Source organism: Rhinoderma darwinii, chromosome 1 (genome assembly GCF_050947455.1).
Source record: "Rhinoderma darwinii isolate aRhiDar2 chromosome 1, aRhiDar2.hap1, whole genome shotgun sequence".
Classification (NCBI taxonomy): domain Eukaryota; kingdom Metazoa; phylum Chordata; class Amphibia; order Anura; family Rhinodermatidae; genus Rhinoderma; species Rhinoderma darwinii.
In genome coordinates this window covers 607,860,784-607,887,358 of record NC_134687.1, presented here as the reverse complement: position 1 = coordinate 607,887,358, position 26,575 = coordinate 607,860,784, and the positions used below count along the sequence as shown (strand labels likewise).

At 43.8% G+C, this 26,575-nt stretch overlaps 1 protein-coding gene and 1 long non-coding RNA gene across 2 annotated transcripts in view; one reads left to right on the top strand and one right to left on the bottom strand.

The window, feature by feature from the left end:
* LOC142662863 (O-acyltransferase like protein-like) overlaps positions 1-4,908 on the top strand; it is a 75,962-nt gene extending 71,054 nt beyond the window's left edge. Inside the window, exons 13-15 of the mRNA XM_075841092.1 lie at positions 964-1,150; positions 3,664-3,806; positions 4,810-4,908. Coding sequence (XP_075697207.1) covers positions 964-1,150; positions 3,664-3,806; positions 4,810-4,908 — 429 coding nt within the window. The remainder of the gene's footprint in view (positions 1-963; positions 1,151-3,663; positions 3,807-4,809) is intronic.
* Positions 1-26,575, bottom strand: part of LOC142662874 (uncharacterized) — a 137,406-nt gene that overhangs the window by 71,261 nt on the left and 39,570 nt on the right. The gene's annotated exons all lie outside the window — the stretch shown is intronic.

Genomic DNA, 26,575 nt, shown 5'->3' with positions numbered 1-26,575 from the left:
CTGGTCCTGCGCATCATAGGGACATCATCAATATCCAGTTCCAGAATAACTGTCAAATTGCATTTTAATAAAAATAAAATAAATTTTGCATTATGGTCTACTGCCAGAAAAAAGGACAAGTTATGATTTACAATGTGAATTGAATGATCATCTATCTTAAGGTGGAACCAGATCCATTTTCTGTACTAATGAGGAACAACAACCCTAAAACCGTTCTGTCTATAGATGGGGGTGTCTGCTTTTGCTGACGGCTCAAAGTCATGATTTAAGGGAGTGAACTACAGGGGGCACTAGAGAGATAGTTTTCTTCCTTCTGGGGTAGAGATACTTTGAATACTTTTTTCTCAGGAAGTATTGCCTTAAAGATTCCCTATAAGTTGTATATTTACGACGAGAATCAGTACCCTCCAAGAGCATCAATCTTTTAAGAAGCTAAGATCGGTCTTAAAAAATAGTTTTTCTTGAAGTACCCTGAAGTACTTTCATAGTAACTACATGTCCATGGGTACACATATTATTGGCACAAAACCTTATTATTCGTAATATCAGCCAAATTGTGCATCTATGGGCAGATCAAGGAAAAATTAGGTCATTAGGGGTTTTTAGCCTTTGGATGTTTTCATTCACGAAACAAAGGTCTTAAAAATGGTATGGAAGGGGTTGTCTGCTATGAAAAAATTATTTTTATTTAAAGGGTCCCTGAAAAAAAATGCTGATCACAGGCAGCCCTGCTGCTGCCACCCCCTGCCATCAGATGTAATCTCCAATCTTCTTCATGGACCTATGTGTCCAATAATAACTTCAGAGGTTATTATGCCCTCAAAGTGGAAATAATCGTATAGAAGTCTGAACCCTCAGAATCATTTGCCCTGGTGGGCCTAAGGTACCCCAGTGTGGAGGAACTATGGAATATGTTGGGTCATCTCATTCTTGTCTTCTTATCCTGTTTGATTTTTTTTATAGGCACAGGCTGTCTTGGGATGGACATCTGCCCTGGTTATCATGCTCATGGTCATAACACTGGCTTTTGTTTTAGATGACACTCCTAGTTCTTACTCCATCATGGCTGCACTTTACCAAGGACTTCACCGCACTCTATGGGCCGTGGCTCTTGGGCTGATTCTTGTTCTATGCCATGAAGGATATGGAGGTAAAATTTGTGAATTTAAAAATGTTCATTATTTTTACCAAGATCTGGCACCTCCCTAAAACAGTCAAGGAGAGAGGTCCCTGCCCATAAGAGCTTACACTCTACAGGAGAGAGGTCCCTGCCCATAAGAGCTTACACTCTACACGAGAGAGTTTCCTGCCCATAAGAGCTTACACTCTACAGGAGACAGGTTCCTGACAATAAGAGCTTACACTCTACAGGAGAGAGGTTCCTGTCCATAAGAGCTTACACTCTACAGGAGAGCGGTCCCTGCCCATAAGAGCTTACACTCTACAGGAGAGCGGTCCCTGCCCATAAGAGCTTACACTCTACAGGAGAGAGGTCCCTGCCCATAAGAGCTTACACTCTACAGGAGAGAGGTCCCTGCCCATAAGAGCTTACACTCTACAGGAGAGAGGTCCCTGCCCATAAGAGCTTACACTCTACAGGAGAGAGGTCCCTGCCCATAAGAGCTTACACTCTACAGGAGAGAGATCCCTGCCCATAAGAGCTTACACTCTACAGGAGAGAGATCCCTGCCCATAAGAGCTTACACTCTACAGGAGAGAGGTCCAAACTCGTAATAGCTTACAATCTACAGGAGAGAGGACCCTGCCCATAAGAGCTTACACTCTACAGGAGAGGGGTGCCTGCCCATAAGAGATTGTACTCTACAGGAGAGAGATCCAGGCCTATATAAGCTTACACTCTTCAGTAGAGAGGAGTGACACAATAAGTGCAAGGTGCTATTGTTGTCCATGGAACAAGCCCCGTGTGTTTGCAAAGGGAATATAAACAAAGCTGCTGCACCTAGCCAGTATTCGAGCCATCACAGATATAAGGTGTAGAGTGATGCGACAAAGATAGCTAGTTGAGGATAGGATGGAGTGGAGATATGGAGATGGATTATGGTTATGTGACATAAGCTTTCTTAAAGAAATTCGTTACCAAGGCACGCTTAAAACTGGGAATGTTAGGAGCAAGTCTAATGGTCCGGGGCAGCAAGTCCCACAGAATGGGTGCAACACAGGAGAAGTCCAGCAGACGGGAGTGAGACGATGTAATAAGGAAGGATAAGAGTCGTAGGTTATTGGCTGAGTAAAGAGCACAAGTAGACTGGTAGATGGGCATGCTAAAAAGACGTGGAGAAAGGTTGAAAAGTTTGGTCAAGTGTGGAATGATAGCTGGTGACACAGCAGAGACAAGATGTGAGGGTATGAGATTAGGAGGACAGGTAGTTAGGCGGTCAGAGGAGAGAAGTGCAGAGACCTCTTCCTCTGTTACAGGGTCTAAACGGAGTTGGGTTGAGATGGAACATAGGGGCATAGTGGAATATCACTTTGGGGAGACTTTGATAGTATCTCTTGACGTATGTCTTCAATCTCCGTGGACAAACTTGTGGGCACTAAGATTAGTATCAGGTGCTTCAACTACAGGAGCAAGAAGGGAGTTTCAAATACATGCTTTGGACTATTTGAAACAGAAGAGATAAAGGTAGTGAAGTTTATTTGTTTAGCATGGATGAGGACATGTAGGATCGCAGCATGAATTTGTAATGAAGAAAGTCAGAATGTGAGCGAGACTTCCTTCACTGGCGCTCAACAGGTCTAGAGAATTATTGCAGGTAGCTGGGTTGTGTTGTGTGCCCTTGTTGACGCAATCATGGCCCAAAATATATTAGACTGAAAATTTAAATGAGTGTTTCAATCGACACTCATTCCAGGAATTTATCCAGATCCTAATCATAGATTATATAGATAAATCGGAGAGAAGTATGCTCAAAATACTCCTCCGACGTTTATTGATCAAACAATTACAATAATATCTTTAAAAAAAGGTGTAGGCTTGAGGTTAACCAATCATTTACAATATGACAATAACTCTGATTCAGCCAATAACATACAATGAGAATATTTCATATTGAGCCAATCACAAACATACAATATATTTAAAATGTAATATAATTTCTCATTAGATGCTTACATCAGGCTAACTTTACATCATCTCTGCACCTGCTATCCAAATTTCCAGGCCAGAATATAATACCATCCTTTGCCTTGTTCTCTCCCACTAAAAGTATCAAACTCTTATCTCACTCCCCTTCTGCGCTGTGAATAGTCTTTTCATACAATTGCAACCCCCCACCAAGGTCAAACACACATTTGTTCGTATCAAACTCTAGATAAAAACTCAGAGACACATAGCTAGTTGAGGAACAAAATCAGCATTAATATACTTGTCTTATGTTTGTCTTAAAGCAACATGACTTCTTATTCACTAAAATTGATTCTTTAAAATACAAATTGGAGACTTCATCCAAGATGGAGTCACATAGCCATACTTCTTAGAATGGAAACAATGAAACATATTTTAATCACTTTCACAGCCCTCTACAGTGTCTGGATGGGCAGTATGGGCACAACATGGGAAAGCTGAGAAAGTCCTAGAGAGGAGGTAGGAGAAAGAATCTGAGAAGGGGATGTTGAAATCATGTACCCACTTTCTCTCCACAGGTCCCCTAAACACAATGCTGTCTTGTGGTGCATGGAGCTTCATATCTAAGATAAGCTATGCTTGCTATTTGACGCATCCTATAATAATAATCTTGTACTGTGGCCTGCAGGAGACGCTCTTTCATTATCAGGATATTAACATGGTATGTGCTCATTTGGTTAATTTAAATCCGTAATAGCAGGGGTGTAACTATAGGTGGTGCAGATATAGCAGTCATGCCCGGTGCCCTGTAGCCTGAGGGAGCCCCAAGGCCCACCTGCCACATAAGAGCACACAAGAAGACACCAGTATTATAAATAGTACATTGTAGATGGGGCCCTTTTGAAGATATTGTTTTGGGCCCCAGGAGCTTAAAGTTACACCTCTGGGTGAGAGATTTAGGCTTGATTTACACTTTTTGATGCAGTTATATTAGGCCACAGCCACGAGTGGATATAATGGAGAGCGTATAAGTCTATCCTCTATACTTTTCTTTCCCTTTGTATCTAGTCTTGGCTTTGGTTAAAAAAACAAAAACATTCATTTCAATGGTGAGAGAATGTGCAGATGCAGCCATATGCTCATGGACGCCCAAGATCTAAACTGCCGCCCCATTCAGATATAATAACTAGAAAAGCCCCTTTAAATGGGGTATTCAATTAGGGCAAGGGGATGAATGAATGTTATAGAGAAGGGTCCCCCGTTTGAAATCCCCCTCTATTAGCCACAGTGGTGAGACAGCTTAAAGGATCAGTGACTGGACATCCACCAATCCGTGTCCCATGAAACATCCTATTACGTATTATAACTCAGATAAACTTTTAAAAGGGGCTTTCGAATTAGGACAACCCCTGCCTATATGACCTATTAGGGCAGATGAATGTCATAGAAGTCGGCCCTGTGCTGAACACCCCCTTCTATTTCCCAAAGTTGTGACCCACTTTGGGCACCATCTTAATGCCACATTTTTCCTGCCGCCTCCATTGCAGAAGAAACATGTGGCCGCCCGCCGCGTCCCCCGGTGATAACAGCTGTTTGCCAGTGGGTCCTCATTAAGAGTAGGGATTGTTCAGACAAGACCTTTAAATAATATAATATCCTACTAGCAGCTTCTAAGCCTGTAAATAACGACTTTTACCTAAGGATCTATCCTGTTTTTCCTTCAGTTTTACCTCTTCATTGGACACTCCATATTGACGTTCATCGTGGGTCTACTTTTGACAGTTCTGATTGAAAGACCATTTCAAAGGTTGATGCACATTTAGCTCTATAATGCATGTTGAAAATATGTCCATACCTCAACATACAGTAAGTTATGATGAACCATACTTTCGAGAAACACAACCTGAACTGCAAAGAAACAATGAAATTGGCTTTAACAGCCAACAAACACATCACAAGTCTCTGTTACTCTACTGCTGCATCCCTGGCATTGAGCTCTATTGAAGAACCTTAAGTATTAGGCTAAGAATGCAACTGATTCCAAAAGAAAAAGTAAGACTATGTCATGAACGTGAAAACAGTGGACCACAAAATTCTTTGTATTTGCTCAAATGTTTATAGTCTTGTCAGAATACCTTCTCAACATTGATAGAATTTCTGCTGGAAATCCAGTCATGACTTTTGGGAAGACACTTCCATAATAGACTCAACATGTTCCATTGGGTGTTGAATTTTCCAATTCTCCAGAGGTAGACTCATTTCAGTCACAAAACTTCAAAGTACTCAATCTTTTTTTTGACCGGTTATATCAGATGATGGTTTTCTATAACAATTCACTCCAAGTGAGATTTGATGTCTCACTCTTGCTTACTAATCTCCTAACATTTTGAAAATGATTATATAAATAACCAATAGCAACACATCATCCAAAGTCAAGGGTTGGATATGCTGTTATATGAGGAGTTCCAGACTACACAGCCAGACTGCTGTTATAGGCAGAGCTCCAGACTACACAGCCAGACTGCTGTTATAGGCAGAGCTCCAGACTACACAGCCAGACTGCTGTTATAGGCAGAGCTCCAGACTACACAGCCAGACTGCTGTTATAGGGGTAGGTCCAGACTACACAGCCAGACTGCTGTTATAGGGGGTGCTCCAGACTACACAGTAAGACTGCTGTTATAGGGGGAGGTCCAGGCTACACAGCCAGACTGCTGTTATAGGAGGAGTTCCAGACTACACAGCCAGACTGCTGTTAAATGGCAGAGCTCCAGACTACACAGCCAGACTGCTGTTAAATGGCAGAGCTCCAGACTACACAGCCAGACTGCTGTTATAGGCAGAGCTCCAGACTACACAGCCAGACTGCTGTTATAGGGGGAGGTCCAGACTACACAGCCAGACTGCTGTTATAGGGGGTGCTCCAGACTACACAGTAAGACTGCTGTTATAGGGGGAGGTCCAGGCTACACAGCCAGACTGCTGTTATAGGGGGAGGTCCAGACTACACAGCCAGACTGCTGTTATCAGGGGCGCTCCAGACTACACAGCCAGACTACTGTTATAAGGGGAAGGTCCAGAATACACAGCCAGACTGGTGCGTTCATTCCCTCGAGTTATGGTCCAGATCGGGTCATCTATGCAGAGGAGAGTCCCTATGAGATAGCGGGAGATGTCATTACCCAATCCTTGAAGTGCATCTGTGTTTTATCTGGACTCACGGATCCACAACAATTCACCAGTATTGGTGAATTCGCAATTGTGGTCTGTAAAATGATTGTCCTGAGTTTTTGCGGTCCGCAATTTTGCAGGTAAGAAGGAATACAAAGGACATGTAGAGGCGTGACAGCTGAGCGTAGTTGGGGAACCAGCCTGAGTAGTTCAGGAAAAAGGGACACTATGGCCCCCTGAAAGGAGATCGCATCGGAAGACTGGGCTACAGCCAAAAGCTCATCTTGGAGTTTCAGAATCCGCAGTCTGCCCATTATAGCCAGCTCAGAAAACAAAAAAGCTGGGCTAGAGTGCAGAGCTCAGGAGAAACGTTGAAAAAATGGAATTTAATATAAATTTTGACCATAATCATATGCTATAAATGTTTGATTAGTTGGGCTGCATGCACACTTCCGTCGGCCGTTGTACGGCCGCTAATGATGGTTCCATGAATCACGGACCGCACACGGATGGCTTCCGTGTGCAGTCCGTTTCACGGACCAAAGCAATGCAAAGGCCGAGACTGTTCCGTCAAAAATGGACAGGAGTAGGACCTGTTCTATTTTTGACTAAATGTCCGCACGGTTCCGTTAAAACAACGGAAGTATGCATGGCCCCATTGAAATTAATGTGTCAGAGTGCTATCAGTTTAAGAAACGGATACCACGCTGACGAATATTATGCCTCATGCACGCGACCATTGTGCCACACATCTGAGTGCCATCCGATAGTCATCACGGACCCATTCACTTTAGCGGATGAATCGGGTCCGTGAAAAATTGTCCGAGTCTCCAATCCGAGGAGAGATAGAACATGTCCTATCTTTCCTCGGAACACTGACGGGACTCCGACGGCACACTCAGTCGTGTGCATGAGGCGTTAATGTCCGAGCACTGGGACCTCCACTGATCCCTAGCATGTTCTCCATTGTACATACCAGAAAGAAGGGGACTGGTGAGTTGGTCATGCACATGCAAGCACTCTCCAGTATGGTCCACAGGATTTTACGGAAACAAACAAGCAAGCTTACTCAGTTGTTACTATATCTGCCATAGGTTAAAGTAAGCTCAGTAGACCTCTCAGCTCTAATATGTACAATGGGGAACGTGGGAGCCCATTCTAGTGATCAGTGGGTGCCCCAGAAGTCAAACCCCACTTGATGGCATATCCTAATTGTTTATGCTTGGAATAACCTCTTAAATGATACTGTGTATTTTTGTATGTCTATCAAATATATCTCATGTATTCAAAGCATTGTCTTTATATGTATACGGAATTACAGTTTTAATCATAATCCTTCCATCTCGCTTTATATTCATTATGTTTGACCTCTACTGTTCTTACTCCTCTTCATACATACTCTGGTAGTATAGCATTATACAGTTGCAAGAAAAAGTAAGTGAATTACTGCAATTACCTGGATTTCTGCATTGATTATTAATAAAACGTGGTTTGATTGTCTATAATTGTCACTTAGATAACAAACACAAAGTAACTAAACTCATAATACACAAGCAGATGCAATGTCTTTTATTGATCACATTGAGTAAACATCCACCGCGCAGGGAGGAAAAATAAGTGAACCCCTGAATTGAATAACCTGTAGATCCCCCTTTATCAGTAATCACCTCCACCAAATGTTTCCTGTAAGGAATTTTTGGACAATTTCTAGGATGCCTTGTGTGCTCTTCAGGTCATACCACAGCATCTGGATAGGGTTAAGGTCAGGACTCTGACTTGGTCATTCCAACAAATAAATCTTCTTATTGAACTATTCTTTAGTTGATTTACTTGGTGCTTTGTCTTGTTGCATCACCCAACGTCTCATTAGCCTGAGGTCATGGACTGTTGCCCTTCCATTTTCCTGTAAAATGTTTTCATACACCTGTGAGTTCCGCAAGGTGTCCGGGCTCTGAGGCAGAAAAACAGCCCCAAACCAAGATACCCCCTCCACCATGCTTCACAGTTGAGTTTCTGTTGTTAGTGTGCAGTGTTCTTTTTGCTTCATATATTGTATAGCATTGTGCATTTGTGCTAATAAGTTCCACTTTTGTCTCATATGTTCATAGAACATTTTCCCAGAAGGATTGTGGAACATCCAGGTTGTCTCGGATAAAGTTAAGAGGGGCCAAAAATGCTTTTTTTTTTGGACACATGAACTGAGGTTTTCACAGTTTGTAGATTCTTCTGTAGGTGTTTTGCTTATACCCTTGGGTTCTTTCTGACCTCTTTCAGGGTTGCCCTTTGTGCTCTTGATTTGTCTAACCATGAGATTGATGTACACCCAGGTCTAAATCAATGCACTGTAGCCAGAGTCAGACACAGACTGCAGAATGAGCCTGGGCCCCCCCCATAACCTAACCACGCCCGGACGTATATAAAAACTATACAAATCTATATTGCAAATTTTATTACTAGTTTAAAACACACGTAGCAAACATAAATAATGTTACTGAATAATACCCCCATACTGTTACTGAATAAAAAACACTATACAAAGACCAATATTACCACCATATGGTGACCATATAGTGGTAGATGCCAGTTATACACAGGAGATCTGACCATATAAGTGATTATAGCACATTTCTATATAGTGACCAACAGGTGATGTTTCCTCTGATCAGAGTCATTCACTTTCCCTTTTCTTCTCCATGTGGCCCGGACCACGGTGACGACTTATTCCAGCCACGACTTGTCTCTGCAGAATTTCACACACAGACATGTTGGTTTCTCGCTTTTCCAGCACCCTCCACACCTATAACCCATCCTCTAAACAATCTCGTAATCCACTGTGCTCAAGATGGGAATAATAACCGTGGCCACACAGTAATAATGCCCCCTTTGTGCCGCCTTGTATATAGTGCCACAGTATCCCCTGTAGATGGCGCCACACAGCCCTCCCCTTTGTAGATAGTGCCACCCAGTCCTCCCTTGTATATAGTGCCACACAGTCCCCCTTTGTGTAGTGACACACAGCTCCCCCGTATATTGTCACACAGCCCCCTCCCCTTGTATATAGTGCTACACAGCCCCCTCCCCTTGTATACAGTGCTACACAGCCCCCTCCCCTTGTATATAGTGTAACACAGCCCCCTCCCCTTGTATATAGTGCCACACAGCCTCCCATCCCCTTGTATATAGTGACACACAGCCCCCTTCCCCTTGTATAGTGCCACACAGTCCCCCCTCCCCTTCTATATAGTGCCACATAGCTCCTTCCACCCATGTATATAGTGTTACACAGCTCCCTCCTCTCCTTGTATATAGTGACACACAGCTCCCCTCCCCTTGTATATAGTGTCACACCGCTCCATCCCCCCGTTTGTCACACATCTCCCCCCTCCCCTACTATATAGTGCCACACAGCCTCCCCTTGTTTATAGTGCCACACAGCCCCCTCCCCTTGTATATAGTGCCACATAGCTCCCTCCACCCATGTATATGGTGTCACACATCTCCCCCCTCCCCTTGTATATAGTGTCACACAGCTCCCTCCCCCCTGTATATTGTCACACATCTCCCCCCTCCCCTTGTATATAGTGTCACACAGCTCTCTCCCCCTTGTATATAGTGCCACACAGCAATATCCACCCCCCCCCCATTTCAGGTAGTGCCACACAGCTTCACTTCCTCCCCTTTTATATAGTGCCACCCTGCATATTGTCACATGGCCCCCCACAAAAAAACACAACAATTCTACTTACCTTGCCCCGATCGCGCGACAGACGGAGCGCTGCATAGACCAGCGTGATGCAGTGACGTCATCACGCCAGCCTACGCAGGGAGTCTTCACAGCGCCTTATAAGCTACAGGCCTAACGTGGCCTGCAGCCTATAGTATTCAATTGCATCTGGGTCCTTAGGACACAGATACAATTGAATGTGGCTGTTGCTAGCACCGGAGCCCCCTCCGGTGCTAGCGACGCCACTGGGCATGAGGGGGCCCATGCTGCCCAGCCGGTAAATGTGATATGCCGGGCAGCGCGGGCCTGCTTATGCCTTGGGTATTCTCCTTAATTAAAACACATTTTGCCAATCAGCTCTTGGAGAAGTCAGAGAACACAGCTTCACTTATTTTTTTCTCCCTGCATCTTTACTCAATGTGCTCAATAAAAGACATGGACAGTACATCGGTTTGTGTGCTATTAGTTTAGTTAGATTGTGTTTGTCTATAATTGTGACTTAATAATCAGACCACATTTTAATAGTAATCAATACAGAAATCCAGGTGATTCCAAAGAGTTACGCTGTGTTCACATCAGCATTGGTTTTCGTTCATGGATTCCGTTGCAGCTTTCCGTCGGAGGAACCCATGAACGGAAAGCTGCAACGGCAAGATATGACCTTTAAATTTTGCTCGCATGCATCACAAATGCATCTACAGTTACAAGAAAATGTAAGTTAAGGCCCCATTCACATCAGCGTTGGTTTCCGTTCATGGGTTCCGTTGCAGCTTTGTGTCAGGGGAACCCATAAACGGAAAGCCAAACGGAAACCAAAGATTCCGGTTGCATTACCATTGATTTAAATGGTAATGCTTTAGTTGCAAATGCTTTCCATTTTTTAGTAGAAACAATAGCGTAGTCGACTTTTAGAAATTAAAAGTAGACCTTTTTTTCCAATCTCAATTAACACGTTGAACGCCATGTTGTTCTTTTATTTAAATAAGTTAAAAAGAATTTGGAGCTCTGTTTTTCTGATACAGAGCTGCAAACCTACTGTATAAGCAAAGAGTTAATGGTACAATTTCTGGCTGCCTGCAGGGAGCTTAGTGCATACCTCATACATTGAGCTTAATCATCACACCATATACATTAAGCCCCCCCTAGTGGTGGCAGCAGGCAGACTTAATTTAATCATTCAACCCTATGGGTATGCTGGTGATCTGGAGCTTTGTATCAGAAAAACAGAGCTCCATTTGTTTTAAAGATATATTAAGAAATAAATCTGCATAGAACGTTGGACACAACGACATAATGGTAAAGGCTGGACATTCACTTTACGTTAAAGGGAATGTGTCGCTAGAAATTGTTGTTTTTTTTTGTTAAACAGTTAGTATATAAATGATTACACATATAATTTTTTCACAAGTCAGGAAATATTATAAATTAGATTCAAATTTATAACATATCCATGTGCTGGTCACTAGAGGGAGCAATTCCAAAAATTGCAGCATTGGCATGTGGTAAAGCAACCTCATTGCTTTATGCTGCAAAATTGGAGAAGACACATTCGCTCTAGTGTGCTCAAACAATGCTCCCTCCTTTCTCCTGGCTAGTGCCAGGAGAAAGGTGGGGGTTGAATGTTCAAACCTCCTACACGGTGTGCCGCCAATTTTTGAGCGAATGCACAGTGTAGGAGGATTAGATACAGTGGTTATAACACGAACATACACAAACATGACTTACCTGCTCCTGCCGCCGCCGCTCCCTCTGCTCCTAGTCCTTGCTTCGGAACATATGGACGGAAGCCGCTACCGGAAGTAGTCATCTTACATGAAAATGGCGCCGGATGTCGCACTGCCGAAGACCTTACATTTGGACTGTGTGGGAGCGGCACATGCGCCGTTCCCACACAGACGGCGTACACTATAGTCAATGGAACGGCTCCCGTTCGCATTCACTATGGGGATGTATGTGCCGTATTCCATCTCTGTATGTGTCATTAAATCGACACATACAGAGATGCAAAAAAAAATAAATGGCAGCCACCATAAAGAAGTAAAAGTCAGAAAAAAGAAGTAAAACACAAAAACACAAATAAATAACATTTAGTTTAATAACATACTAAAATCAAAAACATATAAAAAAAAATTGTGACACCTTCCCTTTAAAGGTGTCTGTTCTTCTTACTGATAAGCTTTAATGTTTTAAGGAGATATCCAATTTGTCGAAGCCCTCCAATGCTAGTGCAGGTGAAACAACAATTGTAGGAAAAGTAGTGGAGTTTCGGCTTCTTTGCATCTGGCTGGGAGGCAGTTTACTGCAGCAGAAACCTCCATGCACTGCAATTAGGACCACCCTGAGCCTGACTGTAACAAGAGATGGAAACAAGCAGGAGGAGACCGATGCTTGTTTCCTGTGCTTGATTCCTACAACAGCTGGTAACACACTTCCAGCCCATCAAATAAGCATTTTTCTCAGTCAATGCCCTTTTGATGCCACACTTACTATGAATTACTCAGAATTGTTAAGAAAATGCATATCTAGGGTCTGCTTTACTGTAACCGTAGCAAAACTACAGCACTTCCAAACTGTCTCCAGAAACCACTTTCATTTAATCTAAAGCATTAAAGTACCGCTGTGAAAACGAGAACACTTTACTAGAAGAAAATCAGAAATAACGTAAATTGTAGAAAAGGAAGCTGCTCTAAACCAACAATGTAAACAATGAATTATTATATTATATAAGTGGTAACATGACAACAATAATAACAACAACCACAAATCACTATATTAGCTCCTTAACCACTTCCCCCGCACACATTCTGGGCCCTAATGACCAAGCAATTTTTTTGGTTTTTCCATCGTCACATTCAAAGAGCTATAAGTTTTTGATTTTCACGTGGACATGGCTGTATGAGGACTTGTTTTTTGCGGGATGAGTTGTATTTTACAATGACACCGTTTTGGGGCATATAGAATTTTTTTATTAACTTTTATTAACTTTTTTTTTTGGGGGGGGGGATATAAAAAAAAAAAAAAAGGCAATTTAGCCAATGGTTCTATGCATTTTGCACTTACGCGGTTTACTGTGCTGCATAAATAACTTGCTACCTTTATTCTATGGATCGGTACGATTATGGCAATACCAAATATGTATGTTTTTATTTATGTTTTACTACTTTTGCAGAATAAAAACACTTTTGAACTAAAATAATTTTATTTTGCATCGCCACTTTCCAAGAGCCGTAACTTTTTATTTTTCCGTTAATGTCGCCATATAAGGGCTTGTTTTTTTGTGGGACTTCATTTCTACCATTTTGGGAAACATGGGACTTATTCATTAGCCTTTATTAATTTTTTGGGGGGATGGGTAAAAAAAAAATAGCAATTTTGCCGTTGTTGTTTTCAGTAGCGGCTCCCTCGCTAGACCTGCGCTTCTGCTACTGGAGCGACCTCTCACACACACTACATTCTGGACAGTAGCAGAGCTGTCATTCTCCTCCCTGCGCTCTGCTACTGCTGGTTATAGCACAGTGGACGGGGGGGACAGGGAGGGTGCGCTAGACCTGCGCTTCTGCTACTGGAGCGCCTCTCACACACACTATAGTCAAATGGTGTACGGATTTCTGCTAGCAACAGGAGAAATACAAGAAATAAAATGTAGTAAAAAAGTGTCAGAGTGGCCATTTAAAACCCATATAACACAAAAAGGAGCCCAAATGCATTAATAAAGTATATTACAAAATATATTTATATTACACAGGCTGCTAGAAAATAAATAGTTGATCGAACGTTTAGTTACGCTTTAAAATTGGCTACCAATAGGCCTGGTTCACACAGTTTTTTGCAGGCAGAAAAAATCTGTATCAAAATTGCATTTTCTTGCAGCGGTCTTCGCGGCGTGTTTCGTCCGTGGCCATTGAGAATTGCGGACAAAGAAATGCTGCAAAAAAACGCTCGGAAATGAGCTCCACTATTTTTTCTGACTCCCATTGATTTTAATGGAAGATCAGAGGGGGAACCGCAGCAAGAAAGGACATGCCACATTCTTTTCCCACGAGCGGCTAAAAGCTGCATGGGAGAAAAAACGCCTCTGCCTCCCGCTGAAATCAATGGGTGCGATTTCGGAAGTTTTTTGGCGCGGATTCCTACGGGGTTTGTGCGAACCACGCTATATACTGTAACCCCCAGCCCATGCACAGTTTAATACTTTCTGTGCTATCGAGGGCCTTTAGTTTCATTTAAACTATATGGATTATTATCAATTATAATTATTGATATACAGCAGGGGTCTCAAACTCGGCCGGGTAAGTGGGCCGCATATAGAAAAAATGGGAAGTTGACGGGCCGCATTACTTTCAAATTTGATACAATACAAAATTATTGTTAATCAATTAGTTATTTGAACTACTATAATAACACTACATTCCTATAATACTAATACTATATTACTATAATAATAATACTACATTACTATAATAATACCGCTAGGTTTAAAATTTGAGAGATTTCTCCACGTGCTTATTTCAACAATCCAGTTTTCCAGTTTAAGTGTCGATAAATGCAGTCCGGCGCCTCAGTTGGCAGCGTTTGGCAGACACACATGTCAAGATTGGGCAGCCCCTTTTTAGATAGTGCCACAGTGCCCTCGGTGGATGCTGCCGCAGTGCCCTCGGTGGATGCTGCCGCAGTGCCCTCGGTGGATGCTGCCGCAGTGCCCTCTGTGGATGCTGCCGCAGTGCCCTCTGTAGATAATGCAACACCCCCTAGATACTGCCACAGTGCCCTTTGTAGATGCAGCCACAGTGCCCTCTGTAGATGCAGCCACAGTGCCCTCTGTAGATGCAGCCACAGTGCCCTCTGTAGATGCAGCCACAGTGCCCTCCGTAGATGCAGCCACAGTGCCCTCCGTAGATGCAGCCACAGTGCCCTCCGTAGATGCAGCCACAGTGCCCTCCGTAGATGCAGCCACAGTGCCCTCCGTAGATGCTGCCACAGTGCCCTCCGTAGATGCTGCCACAGTGCCCTCCGTAGATGCTGCCACAGTGCCCTCCGCAGATGCTGCCACAGTGATGTCAGGGGCTTGCCCAGAGCTGGAGTCCCGGAGCAGAGCCGCTTCTGGCACTCTGCCTGGGATTCCAGCTCTGCTCCTGACATCACTGTCCATATATGGACAGATGTCAGGGGCAACCCCAGAAATGGAGTCCCGGGCAGAGCGCTAGTAGGCTCTTCCTGGGACTCCAGCTGTGCTCCTGACATCACTGGGACTCCTGCTCTGGGGAAGCCCCTGACATCATTGTCGATGTATGGACAGCGATGTCAGAGGCTTCCCCAGAGTCCTGGAGGAGAGCTGATACTAGCGCTCTGCCCGGGACTCCGCTCTGGGGAAGACCCTGACACACTGTCCATATATGGGCAGCGATGTCAGGGAATTCCACAGAGTCCCGGAGCAGAGCCTGTACTAGCGCTCTGCCCGGGACTCCGGCTGTGAGGAAGCCCCAGACATTGCTTTTCATATGTGGGCAGCGATGTCAGGGAATTCCACAGAGTCCCGGAGCAGAGCCGATACTAGCGCTCTGCCCGGGACTCCGCTCTGGGGAAGACCCTGACACACTGTCCATATATGGACAGCGATGTCAGGGAATTCCACAGAGTCCCGGAGCAGAGCCTGTACTAGCGCTCTGCCCGGGACTCCGGCTCTGGGGAAGCCCCAGACATCACTGTTCATATGTGGACAGCGATGTCAGGGAATTCCAGAGTCTCGGAGCAGAGCCGATACTAGCGGCTCTGTGTCCCGCGGGCCGCAGATGACAGCCCCAGGGGCCGTATGCGGCCCGCGGGCCGCGTGCTTGAGACCCCTGGTATACAGGATGTAAATATGTTTTACTTTTCTTTCTCATTTTTCTTCTATGGATACTGTATATCTTTGGATTCATGATGATAGGTACAACACGTAAATGCATTTCACGATAGTGTTATATCTTTACTGCTGTATCTCTGTACATTTTCATTAATGAGCTGACGTCGTTTTTGTTTTGTTTGATGCAATATCTGTTTATTGTACAAACTTCAATAAACCCAGTTTTAAAAAAAGTACTCCTACCTATCCAAAACTATGACCTACTTATCGTATTCACTCATGTCACAATCATACCTAGTGATGTCACTGTCAAATGTACTAGCCTCAATCATGATGTCACAATCATACATACATATAATAATAATAATCTTTATTTATATAGCGCCAACATATTACGCAGCACTTTACAATTTAGAGGGGACATGAAACAAACAATATCAGACATTACATAGTGACAAAGTTCATTTACAATTCAAACCTGGGGAGTGAGGACCCTGCTCGCAAGAGCTTACAATCTATGAGGGTATAAGTGAGACACAAAGTGTAACCGTGTTTGTTCTGTACAATGGTCCGGCCATTTTTATACACATGCGGTGGTAACATAAAGCTGCATGAGCCGGTCACCAGCCAGTATCCGTGTATGACGGACATGAAGAGAAGGAGTGTGAGGGAATCTTATTCTGATGACCAATCTAAAAGGAGGGCCATGGAAAGAAGTCAGATTAGGGAATGTTATAGGCCTGTCTAAATAGATGTGTTTTCAGGGCATGTTTAAAACTGTGGATATTGGAAATTAATCGGATTGTCTGGGGTAGCGCATTCCAGAGGACGGGTGCAGCACGAGAGAAATCTTGGAGACGGGAGTGGGAGGTTCGGATTATGGAGGATTTTAATCGAAGGTCGTTGGCAGAACATAGAGCCCGAGTAGGGTGGTAGACAGAGATGAGGGAGGAGATGTAAGGAGGTGCAGCACTGTGGAGAGCTTTGTGGGTGAGAGTAATAAGTTTGAATTTTATGCTGAAGGGGATGGGCAACCAATGCAGTGACTGCCACAGATTAGAGGCGTTGGTGTAGCGGTTGGTCATAAAGATGAGCCTGGCTGCTGCCTTGAGGATAGATTGGAGAGGGGAGAGTTTAGTGAGGGGAAGACCGACTAGTAATGAGTTACAGTAGTCAAGACGAGAGTGAATCAGAGCAACAATGAGAGTTTTGGCGGTTTCCTCCGTAAGAAAAGAGCGGATTCTGGAGATGTTTTTGAGGTAAAAATGACAGGAGCGTGAAAGTGATTGTATGTGAGGAGTAAAGGAAAGATCTGAGTCAAAAATAACCCAGAGACAGCGGGCGTGCTGCTTAGGAGTGATGGTTGTGCCACACACACACACAGAGATGGAGACATCAGGTTTAGGGAGGTTAGTAGATGGTGGGAACACAAGGAGCTCAGTTTTAGAAAGATTCAGTTTCAGATAGAGAGAGGACATGATGTTAGAGACAGCGGACAGACAATCACTGGTGATGTCACGGGAAGAGGTATATAATTGGGTGTCATCAGCGTAGAGATGGTACTGGAAGCCAAATCTGCTGATGGTTTGTCCAATAGGAGCTGTGTAGAGAGAAAAGAGCAGCGGACCTAGGACTGATCCTTGAGGAACCTCGATAGCAAGGGGTAGAGGAGAAGAAGTGGAACCAGCAAATGACACATTTAATGAGCGGTCAGAGAGATAGGAGGAAAACCAAGAGAGAGCCACGTCCTTGAGGCCAATAAAGTGGAGCATGTTAAGTAGGAGTTTGTGGTCTACAGTGTCAAAGGCTGCAGAGAGATCCAAAAGAATCAGGAGAGAGGATTTACCATCCGATTTAGCCGCCAAGAGATCATTTGAGACTTTAGTAAGGGCAGTTTCTGTGGAGTGTAGAGTGTGGAAACCAGATTGTAAGGGGTCAAGAATGGAGTTAGCAGAGAGATAGCGGATAAGGCGAGAGTAGACCAAGCGTTCCAGGAGTTTGGAGATGGAGGGCAGATTAGACACTAATTAGTAGTTAGCAGCGCTGGATGGGTCAAGAGTTGGTTTTTTCAGTAATGGGTTTATAATGGCATGTTTAAAAGCGGAGGGAAAGATACCAGAGGAAAGAGAGAGGTTAAAAATTTTAGTCAGGTGACTAGTGACAGCTGGGGAGAGGGACTGGAGGAGGTGTGAGGGGATAGGATCACTAGGACAGGTAGTAGGATGAGAAGAAGAGAGGAGCCTCGAGACTTCTTCTTCAGTTATTGGGTCAAATGCTGAGAGTGAAGAAGAGGGAGTGCGGGAGGGAAGGGGATCGATGTTACTAGGGGACTGGGAGATAATATCATGTTGTCAATTTTAACGTTAATATAATTGGCCAGGTCTTCAGCACAGAGATCTGTGATCGGCGTCTGCACTTTAGAACTAAGGAGGGAGTGAAAAGTATCAAAGAGGCGTTTTGGATTATTAGATAGTGTGGAGATGAGAGAAGTAAAATAAACTTGTTTGGCTCGGTGAAGGGCAGAGTTGTAAGTTTTGAGCATAAATTTGTAATGGAGGAAATCTGCATCCAAATGCGATTTTCTCCACAGTCGTTCGGCACATCTCAAGCACCGCTGAAGAAAGCGGGATTGACGCGTGTGCCAGGGTTGTCGTCGTCTTTGTCGGGTTGTTCGGAGTGTAGGGGGGGCTGCTTCATCCAATGCATTTTTGAGAGCGTTATTGTAAAGTTTGGCAGCCAGATTGGGACAGGAGAGGGAAGAGATAGGGGACAATGAGGACTGTAGACTGTCTATGAGTTTCACAGTGTTAGGCCTCATGCACACGACCGTATTTTTTCCCACCCGTAAATACTGGCGTAAATACGGGTCCGGTGTCACACGTATTCGACCCGTTTTGCACCAGTATTTACGAACCCATGCCCGTAAATATGGGTCCGGTGTCACCCGTATTCCACCCGTATTTACGGGCACGTTTTTGGCAGCAAAATAGCACTGCACTAATCGGCAGCCCCTTCTCTCTATCAGTGCAGGATAGAGAGAAGGGACAGCCCTTTCTGTAATAAAAGTTAAAGAAATTCATACTTACCGGCCGTTGTCTTGGTGACGCGTCCCTCTCTTCACATCCAGCCAGACATCCCTGGATGACGCGGCAGTCCATGTGACCGCTGCAGCCTGTGATTGACCTGTGATTGGCTGCAGCGGTCACATGGCCTTAAACGTCATCCAGGACGTCGGGCCGGATGTCGAGAGGGACGCGTCACCAAGGCAACGGGCGGGAGACCGGACTGGAGGAAGCAGGAAGTTCTCGGTAAGTATGAACGTCTTTTATTTTTATTTTTTACAGGTTTATTCTGATCGATAGTTACTGTCCAGGGTGCTGAAAGAGTTACTGCCGATCAGTTAACTCTTTCAGCTCCCTGGACAGTGACTATTTACTGACGTCGCTTAGCAACGCTGCCGTAATGACGGGTGCACACATGTAGCCACCCGTCATTACGAGAGCTCCATAGACTTCTATGGACTGTCCGTGCCGTTATTACGGCCTGAAATAGGACATGTTCTATCTTTTTCAACGGCACGGGCACCCTCCCGTGAGAAAACGGGAAGGCACCCGTCGCCAATAGAAGTCTATGAGCCTATTACGGGTCGTAATTACGACCCGTAATAACGGGAGTTTTTACGGTCGTGTGCATGAGGCCTTAATGGCATGTAGATTTCTGTATGTCTGATATGTAGGGATGACCTGATGAGGCAGAGAATGTTTGATAGTAAAGGAGAGAAGATTGTGGTCAGAAAGCGGGAGAGGAGAGTTAATAAAGTCAGAAACTGAGCAGAGCCGGAAGAAGACCAGGTCAAGCAAATGCCCGTCTTCATGTGTAGGAAAGTTGCGACAAACCTAGGGACGAGGTAAAAGGGAATGTGTCGCTATAAAAAATTTTTTTTTTTTTAGTTAAACAATTAGTGTGTAGGTGATTAAACATTGTTCTAATTTTTGTAATTTTTTCACGAGTCAGGAAATATTATAAATTAGATTCTAATTTATAATATTTCCCAGCGCTGGTCACTAGATGGAGCAATTCCCAAAATTGCAGCATTGCATGTGGTAAAGCAACCACATTGCTTTATGCTGCAAAATTTGAGAAAACTCACTCGCTCTATTGAGCTCTCAGAATCCCCCCTCCTTTATCCTGGCTAGTGCCGGGAGAAACGAGGGGATTGAACGGTCAAACCTCCTACACTGTGTGTCGCCATTTTTTGAGCTAACACACAGTGTAGTAGGTTAACATACAGTAGTAAACGCACAGTAAAACACGCACATACACAGACCTAACTTACCTGCTCCTGCCGCCGCCGCCGCTCCCTCCGGTCTGTTCGCTCCGTCTGCTACCTCCGCTCCAAGTGCACAAGTCCGGAAGCCGCGACCGGAAGTAGTAATCTTACTGTCCGGCCGCGACTTCCGGTCCACAACAAAATGGCGCCGGACGTCGCACAGTTCAATTTGGACTGTGTGGGAGCGGCGCATGCGCCGTTCCCACACAGACGGCATACAGCATAGTGGATGGAACGGGCCCCGTTCGCATTCACTATGGGACTGTAGCTGCCGTATTCCATGTCTGTATGTGTCGTTAATCGACACATACAGAGATGGAAAAAAAAATGGCAGCCCCCATGGACAAGAAAAAGTGAAAAAATAAAAAAAAGTAAAACACAAACACACAAATAAAGAATTTTTTTTTAAATAAAACACTAAAAGCAAATTGATCTAAAAAATTTTTTTTCCGTAACACTGGTAACACTTTAAAGATAGAAACTGGGAGGCAGATGAGGAGATTGGGTTATCAATGGGGATGTTGAAGTCACCAATGATGAGAGTGGGTGTTTCAGAGGATAGAAATTGTGGAAGCCAGGCAGCAAAATGATCCAGGAATTGGCGGGGTGAGCCCGGGGGGCGGTAGACAACTGCCACTCGGAGGGAAAAGGGTGAAAGAGTCTGAGGGTGTGGACTTCAAAAGAGGGAAATGTGAGTGAGGGGACCGGGGGAATGACCTGAGAAGTGCAGTGTGGAGAAAGAAGTATACCTACTCCTCCACCCTGCCTGTTCTCAGGTCGGGGTGCATGAGAGAACTGGAGACCACCATAAGACAGAGCAGCAGAAGAAGCAGTGTCAGACAGGTGTAGCCATGTTTCTGTAAGAGCCAGAAGGTTGAGAGAGTTAGAAAGGAATACGTCATGAATAAAGGTGAGCTTGTTGCACACGGACCGAGAGTTCCAGAGAGCACAGTTAAAAGAGACAGGAGAAGACGTACAAGGAATGGTAAGAAGATTAGCAAGGTTTCTATGTGTGACAGGTAAGTGGTTGAGCTTGGCAGAAGAAAAGGGAGGACCAGGGTTGGGAGAGATGTCCCCTGCAGCTAGTAGCAGGAGAATGGAGAGAGACAGCAGATGGTTCTGTGATTTATGAGAGCGTTTTTTATGTTGGGCAGTGGGATGAGTTGGGTTAAGTTGACTGAGGAAAGTGAATAGTGAATGGGAGCTGTACATGGGCGAGGCAAGGAGAGAGGGACTGATGTGGACTGCTTTTTGGCAAGGCTTAAATGGGCGATAGGATTGTAAACCAAGAGCAGCTATAATGATGAGCGCGGTAGCAAACATGTTTGTAAACAGATAGAGTTTGAAATCTAATAATTAGAGCGTGTGATAGTTTGTTTGTTTTGCTAATGCAGTTTACCTGTCACTGACCCTGTCCAACTGCCATGTATAACTGCCAGGACACTTTGACAGTATGACACTTAGACAGAGATGACTTCTGCCTTCGTGCCCCCCTGCACGAGTCCACCAATATCCACCAATGGTTACAATAATGTCCACTGCCCACCAAACGCGATACCATTCTCCCACTTTCTTGCCAGATACACTGCTGATGATGTCACAAACATACTCTATAAGGACAAAAGTATTGGGACACAGCTCTTAAAGAGACTCTGTCACCACATTATAAGTGCCCTGTCTCCTACATAAGGAGATGGGCGCTGTAATGTAGGTGACAGTAATGCTTTTTATTTAAAAAAACGATCTTTTTTCACAAAGTTAGGAGCGATTTAAGTTTATGCTAATGAGCTTTCTTAATGCCCAAGTGGGCGTACTTTTACTTTCGACCAAGTGGGCGTTGTACAGAGGAGTGCATGACGCTGACCAATCGGCATCATGCACTCCTCTCCATTCATTTACACTGCACTAGCGATATAGTTATATCGCTATGTGCAGCTACATACACAATCCCTAACATTACTACAGTGTCCTGATAATGAATACACATGACCATCCAGCCTGGACGTCATGTGTACTCAGAATCCTGACACTTCTGACTCTTTTTTGTGAGATTCCAGCAACGGATACGAAATCTCGCGAGATCACGGAGCTAAACGAGATTTGGTTTCACTTGCCGGAATCTCACAAAAAAGAGTCAGAAGTGTCAGGATTCTGAATACACATGACGTCCAGGCTGGATGGTCATGTGTATTCATTATCAGGACACTAGTAATGTTAGGGCCTGTGTATGAGGCTGCACATAGCGATATATCTATATCGCTAGTGCAGTGTAAATGAATGGAGAGGAGTGCATGATGCTGATTGGTCAGCGTCATGCACTCCTCTGTACAACGCCCACTTGGTCGAAAGTAAAAGTACGCCCACTTGGGCATTAAGAAAGCTCATTAGCATAAACTTAAATCGCTCCTAACTTTGTGAAAAAAGATCGTTTTTTTAAATAAAAAGCATTACTGTCACCTACATTACAGCGCTGATCTCCTTATGTAGGAGATAGGGCACTTATAATGTGGTGACAGAGTCTCTTTAATCATTGAATTCAGGTTTTTCGTTCAGTCCCATTGCCACGGTTGTATAAAATTCAGCACTAGTCATGCAAACATCTGTGAAAGAATGGGTTGTTCTAAAGAGCTCACTGAAATCCAGCATGGTATTTCACAAACAAGTCAGTTTGTGAAATTTCTTCCCTCTGAGATGTTCCACGATCAACTGTACGTAGTATTATTGCAAAGTGGAAGCATTTAGGAACCACAGCAACTCAGCCACGAAGTGGAGACCAGGTAAAGTTACAGAGCGGGGGCGCCAAGCGCTGAGGTTCATAGTGCATAAAAGTCACCAACGCTCTACTGACCCAATAACTGCAGAGTACAAACCTCCTCTGTTATTAACATTCACCCAAAAACAGTGTCCCGGGAGCTTCATGGCATGGGGGCCAAGCAGCTGCATGCCAGCCTTACATCACCAAGCACAAAGCCAAGCATTGGATGTTGTTGTGTAAAGCCGCCACCACTGGACTCTGGAGAAGAGAAAACATGTTCTGTGGAGTGATGAATCACGATTCTCTATCTGCCAGTCTGATGGATGAGTCTGGGTTTGGTGAATGCCAGGAGAACGTTACCTGCCTGACTGCATTGTGCCAACTGTAAAGTTTGGTTGAGGAGGGATAATTCTATGGGGCTATTTTTCAGGTATTGGTCTAGGCCTCTTAGTTCCAGTGAAGGGAAATCTTAATGCTTCACCACACCAAGACATTGTGGACAATTGTATCTTCCAACTCTGTGGGAACAGTTTGGGGTTCGGCCCTTTTTTGTTTCAGAATGACTGTGCCCCAGTGCACAAGGTCCATAAAGACATGGTTGGATGAGTTTGGTGTAGCTGTTTTAGCAGCAAAGGGGGGGCACCAACTCCATATTAATGTATTAATGTCTATGGATTCAGAGTGGGATGTCATAAAAGCTTCTGTAGGTGTAATGTGTGGGTGTCCCAATACTTCGGTCCATATAGTATTTCTAAGGTCTTAGGTTGACATTTCCACTTCCCGAGAATTTCCTTAGCTACTGACTGATACCAGAATTGCTGCAAAGTGAGAACGGTATGATATAATCAATGTATTGACTGTCATTTATGGTCCATTTAATGCTATATAAAAATATATAAATATTTCGAAACCTTTTCCCAACACTTTGTCTTTATATACAACGTCAAACTGGAACTTTAATAAAAGTACATTCAATATTACTAAATAATAATAAAAACGAAAAAGGTCATTCCCTTCTATTTTCAATTTTTATACTGAAACTATTTTGCCGTCACTATCAGTATGTGATCTCCAGACCAACCAAATATCTCTGTGCTTCCCCCTCCTCCTCTGTAGGGAATTGTGGATGTCAGACATACTTAAATACAATAACGCTGATATTACACTGACCTTTAAAGTTTTATTTTTTATATAGCAAAACAGCCGGGACAGATGTCATGGCGGTAATTATAGTTTAGCACTAAAATCTTCTCAAACATCGGTGAAATTGTCTGAAATGTAAACTTAATATTGGAAACATTATAACCTTTCTATGAATCAACAGAACATTACGCAGTCTTCTTCATCATCTTATGTGTAATATCAGATCCAAAATTGGTTATTAATTTTGTAGCTTTTTGTTTCCATAGGAATCCTTCTTTATCTTTTACGTCAAGGGTTAAGGCCGGTTTATTTCCTCATATGGATATTATGTTGCACAATGATTTGCGGATAGAAAAGCAGTAGTGTATTACAGTAGCAGCAAAAGATCCTAAAAATCGTATCCGCACACCGTAGAAAATTTCCGCGCAGAAATTGATTTTTTAATTTGCAGCATGTCATGCGAAATGGTTGCATATTTGTTGCGGACTTTCCCTATTGAGTTCAATGGGGAAGTGGAATTCCGCAATTAATAGCAAATGTTACAATTTTTACTGTGCAAAACCTGCAAATTCGATGCAAAAATCGTCGAAGACAAAAAAAAAACAAAAAACCACAGTCAATACACTCCTCCACTGGTGTTCCCATAGCGACAAGTCCCTTCTATCCCATCTGGTTTTAGTCTTGCCGATGTCCTGGATTGACATGTCAATCACAGGCTGCAACGCCCACATGGGAGAAAACATCCCATTCCCCATACCGGCAGCACAGACACCAGCCCTGGGAGCAGGGAGAATGGACTTTTGTTTTTTACTATATCCCCTCATCTGGTGTCCGTAGCGGCAAATCCATCAGTTAGTCCGCACAAAATCGTCCGGAATTCCCTGCAGTATCTGGTTTGGGTGTGCTGCAGAGTTTTCCGCTGCTAATCCGACTGGTGTGAATATACCCTAGGCCATGCTCACATGGCATATTTTCAGTGGTATTTCAGAGAGTAATACACGCGTATTACGCTCCGAAACACACTTGAAATATGCCTGCAAACAGCGTCCCATTGATTTGTCAAATTTCTATTTTTTGATGTGTTCAGTCGTAAACGAAGCGCAAAACTAAATAATGTACACTAACAATAAAACCAGCATAGAGAGAGAAGGTTCATTTCTCAGGAAGGCTTCTAAAACCTTATTTCGAGGTTACTTAAACCTTCATGAGTTAATGTCAAGGGACTCCAAATACATAATATTGGTGTACATCTAACAGTAGAGGTAGCCTTAGTAGTCGTTACACTATCTAAGGAGTCATCAGATATCCACCAGTTCTCGGTTTCGGGGGAGTTGTAGACAGTCCAACCACCAACTTTAATGTCTATGGGGTGTTAACAAATTTGCCTAGTGATCTCCTACACCTTTTCCCAGTAAGAACACATTTTTGAATAGAGCCACCATACGAGTGTATGTGTAGGGAGGAACCACAGTCCGATAGGTACCGCCAACAGGTGTTCAGTATCGATGGTTTCATTTTATGTAGCCATTTTGTGGATTTATACCATCTAGTAATGAGTTTAAAGTTTCCTGAAGCGTATTGTACCTTAAGGTGCCGTGTCAGTATTTAAGGGCTATAGGAGCTTTGTGAGCAGATAAGATGCCAAGGTCGAATTCCCAATCACGTAAAAAGGTGGGCATACAATCGTTTGGGGGTGTTGTGAGTTGTTTTTTTTGTAGTCTACCCAATAATTTAAAGAAGAAGAATAGAAAACCAACTATACCCAAGGAGGGCTGAGAGGAATTTGCTCAAACAATGGTGATACAGTGTGTAACATCAAAAAGTGAATGGGTTTATCAGTCCGTCATCTATATCACTATGAGAAATTCACAACAATGACCAAGTGCAACTTGGTGCATTGATCAAAAAACAATTTGGAGACCTACAGACTAGAAAAATGATCAACTCTGGCACAAAATGGTTGAGTAAAAACATATATAAATTTTATTACAGATAGACACAACAGAATAAAATAATGTCACACAATGAGAAGGCGTCAAACTATGCAAGACCAAAGAAAGCACGTATAACGAGCATGCTCATGCGTAATATCAAGATACAGGCACATACGTGAGTTGGAGTCCAGGAGGGACAGCCAAACCGCATAAGATGTATAACAAGGTGCTTAATGTTAATAGCAATAGTAGTCAAATATAAAGTGCTGGGAGATGAAGGTAGCACAGCCTATAGCCACATACTAACAGACTGTGTGTAAATCAAATGTAAAGCTGAGAACTGTGTAGCCCATTGTCTGAAGGACAAAATGACATCAGACCAAAAGAATATAACACAAACACCTGTTGAAGGGAACATACATACCAGAGGTCATGGTCTTGCACAGAGAGGACGCCAATACCCGACGCGCGTTTCGGTGAATGCCTTCGTTTGGGGGTGGCATCCTCCTGGCAGGATCCCCTCCTACATACTACCTGGCCCATGTGTTCCGGGTCGGGAATCACTGGTTTACAGCGGAAGGAGAAAGACGG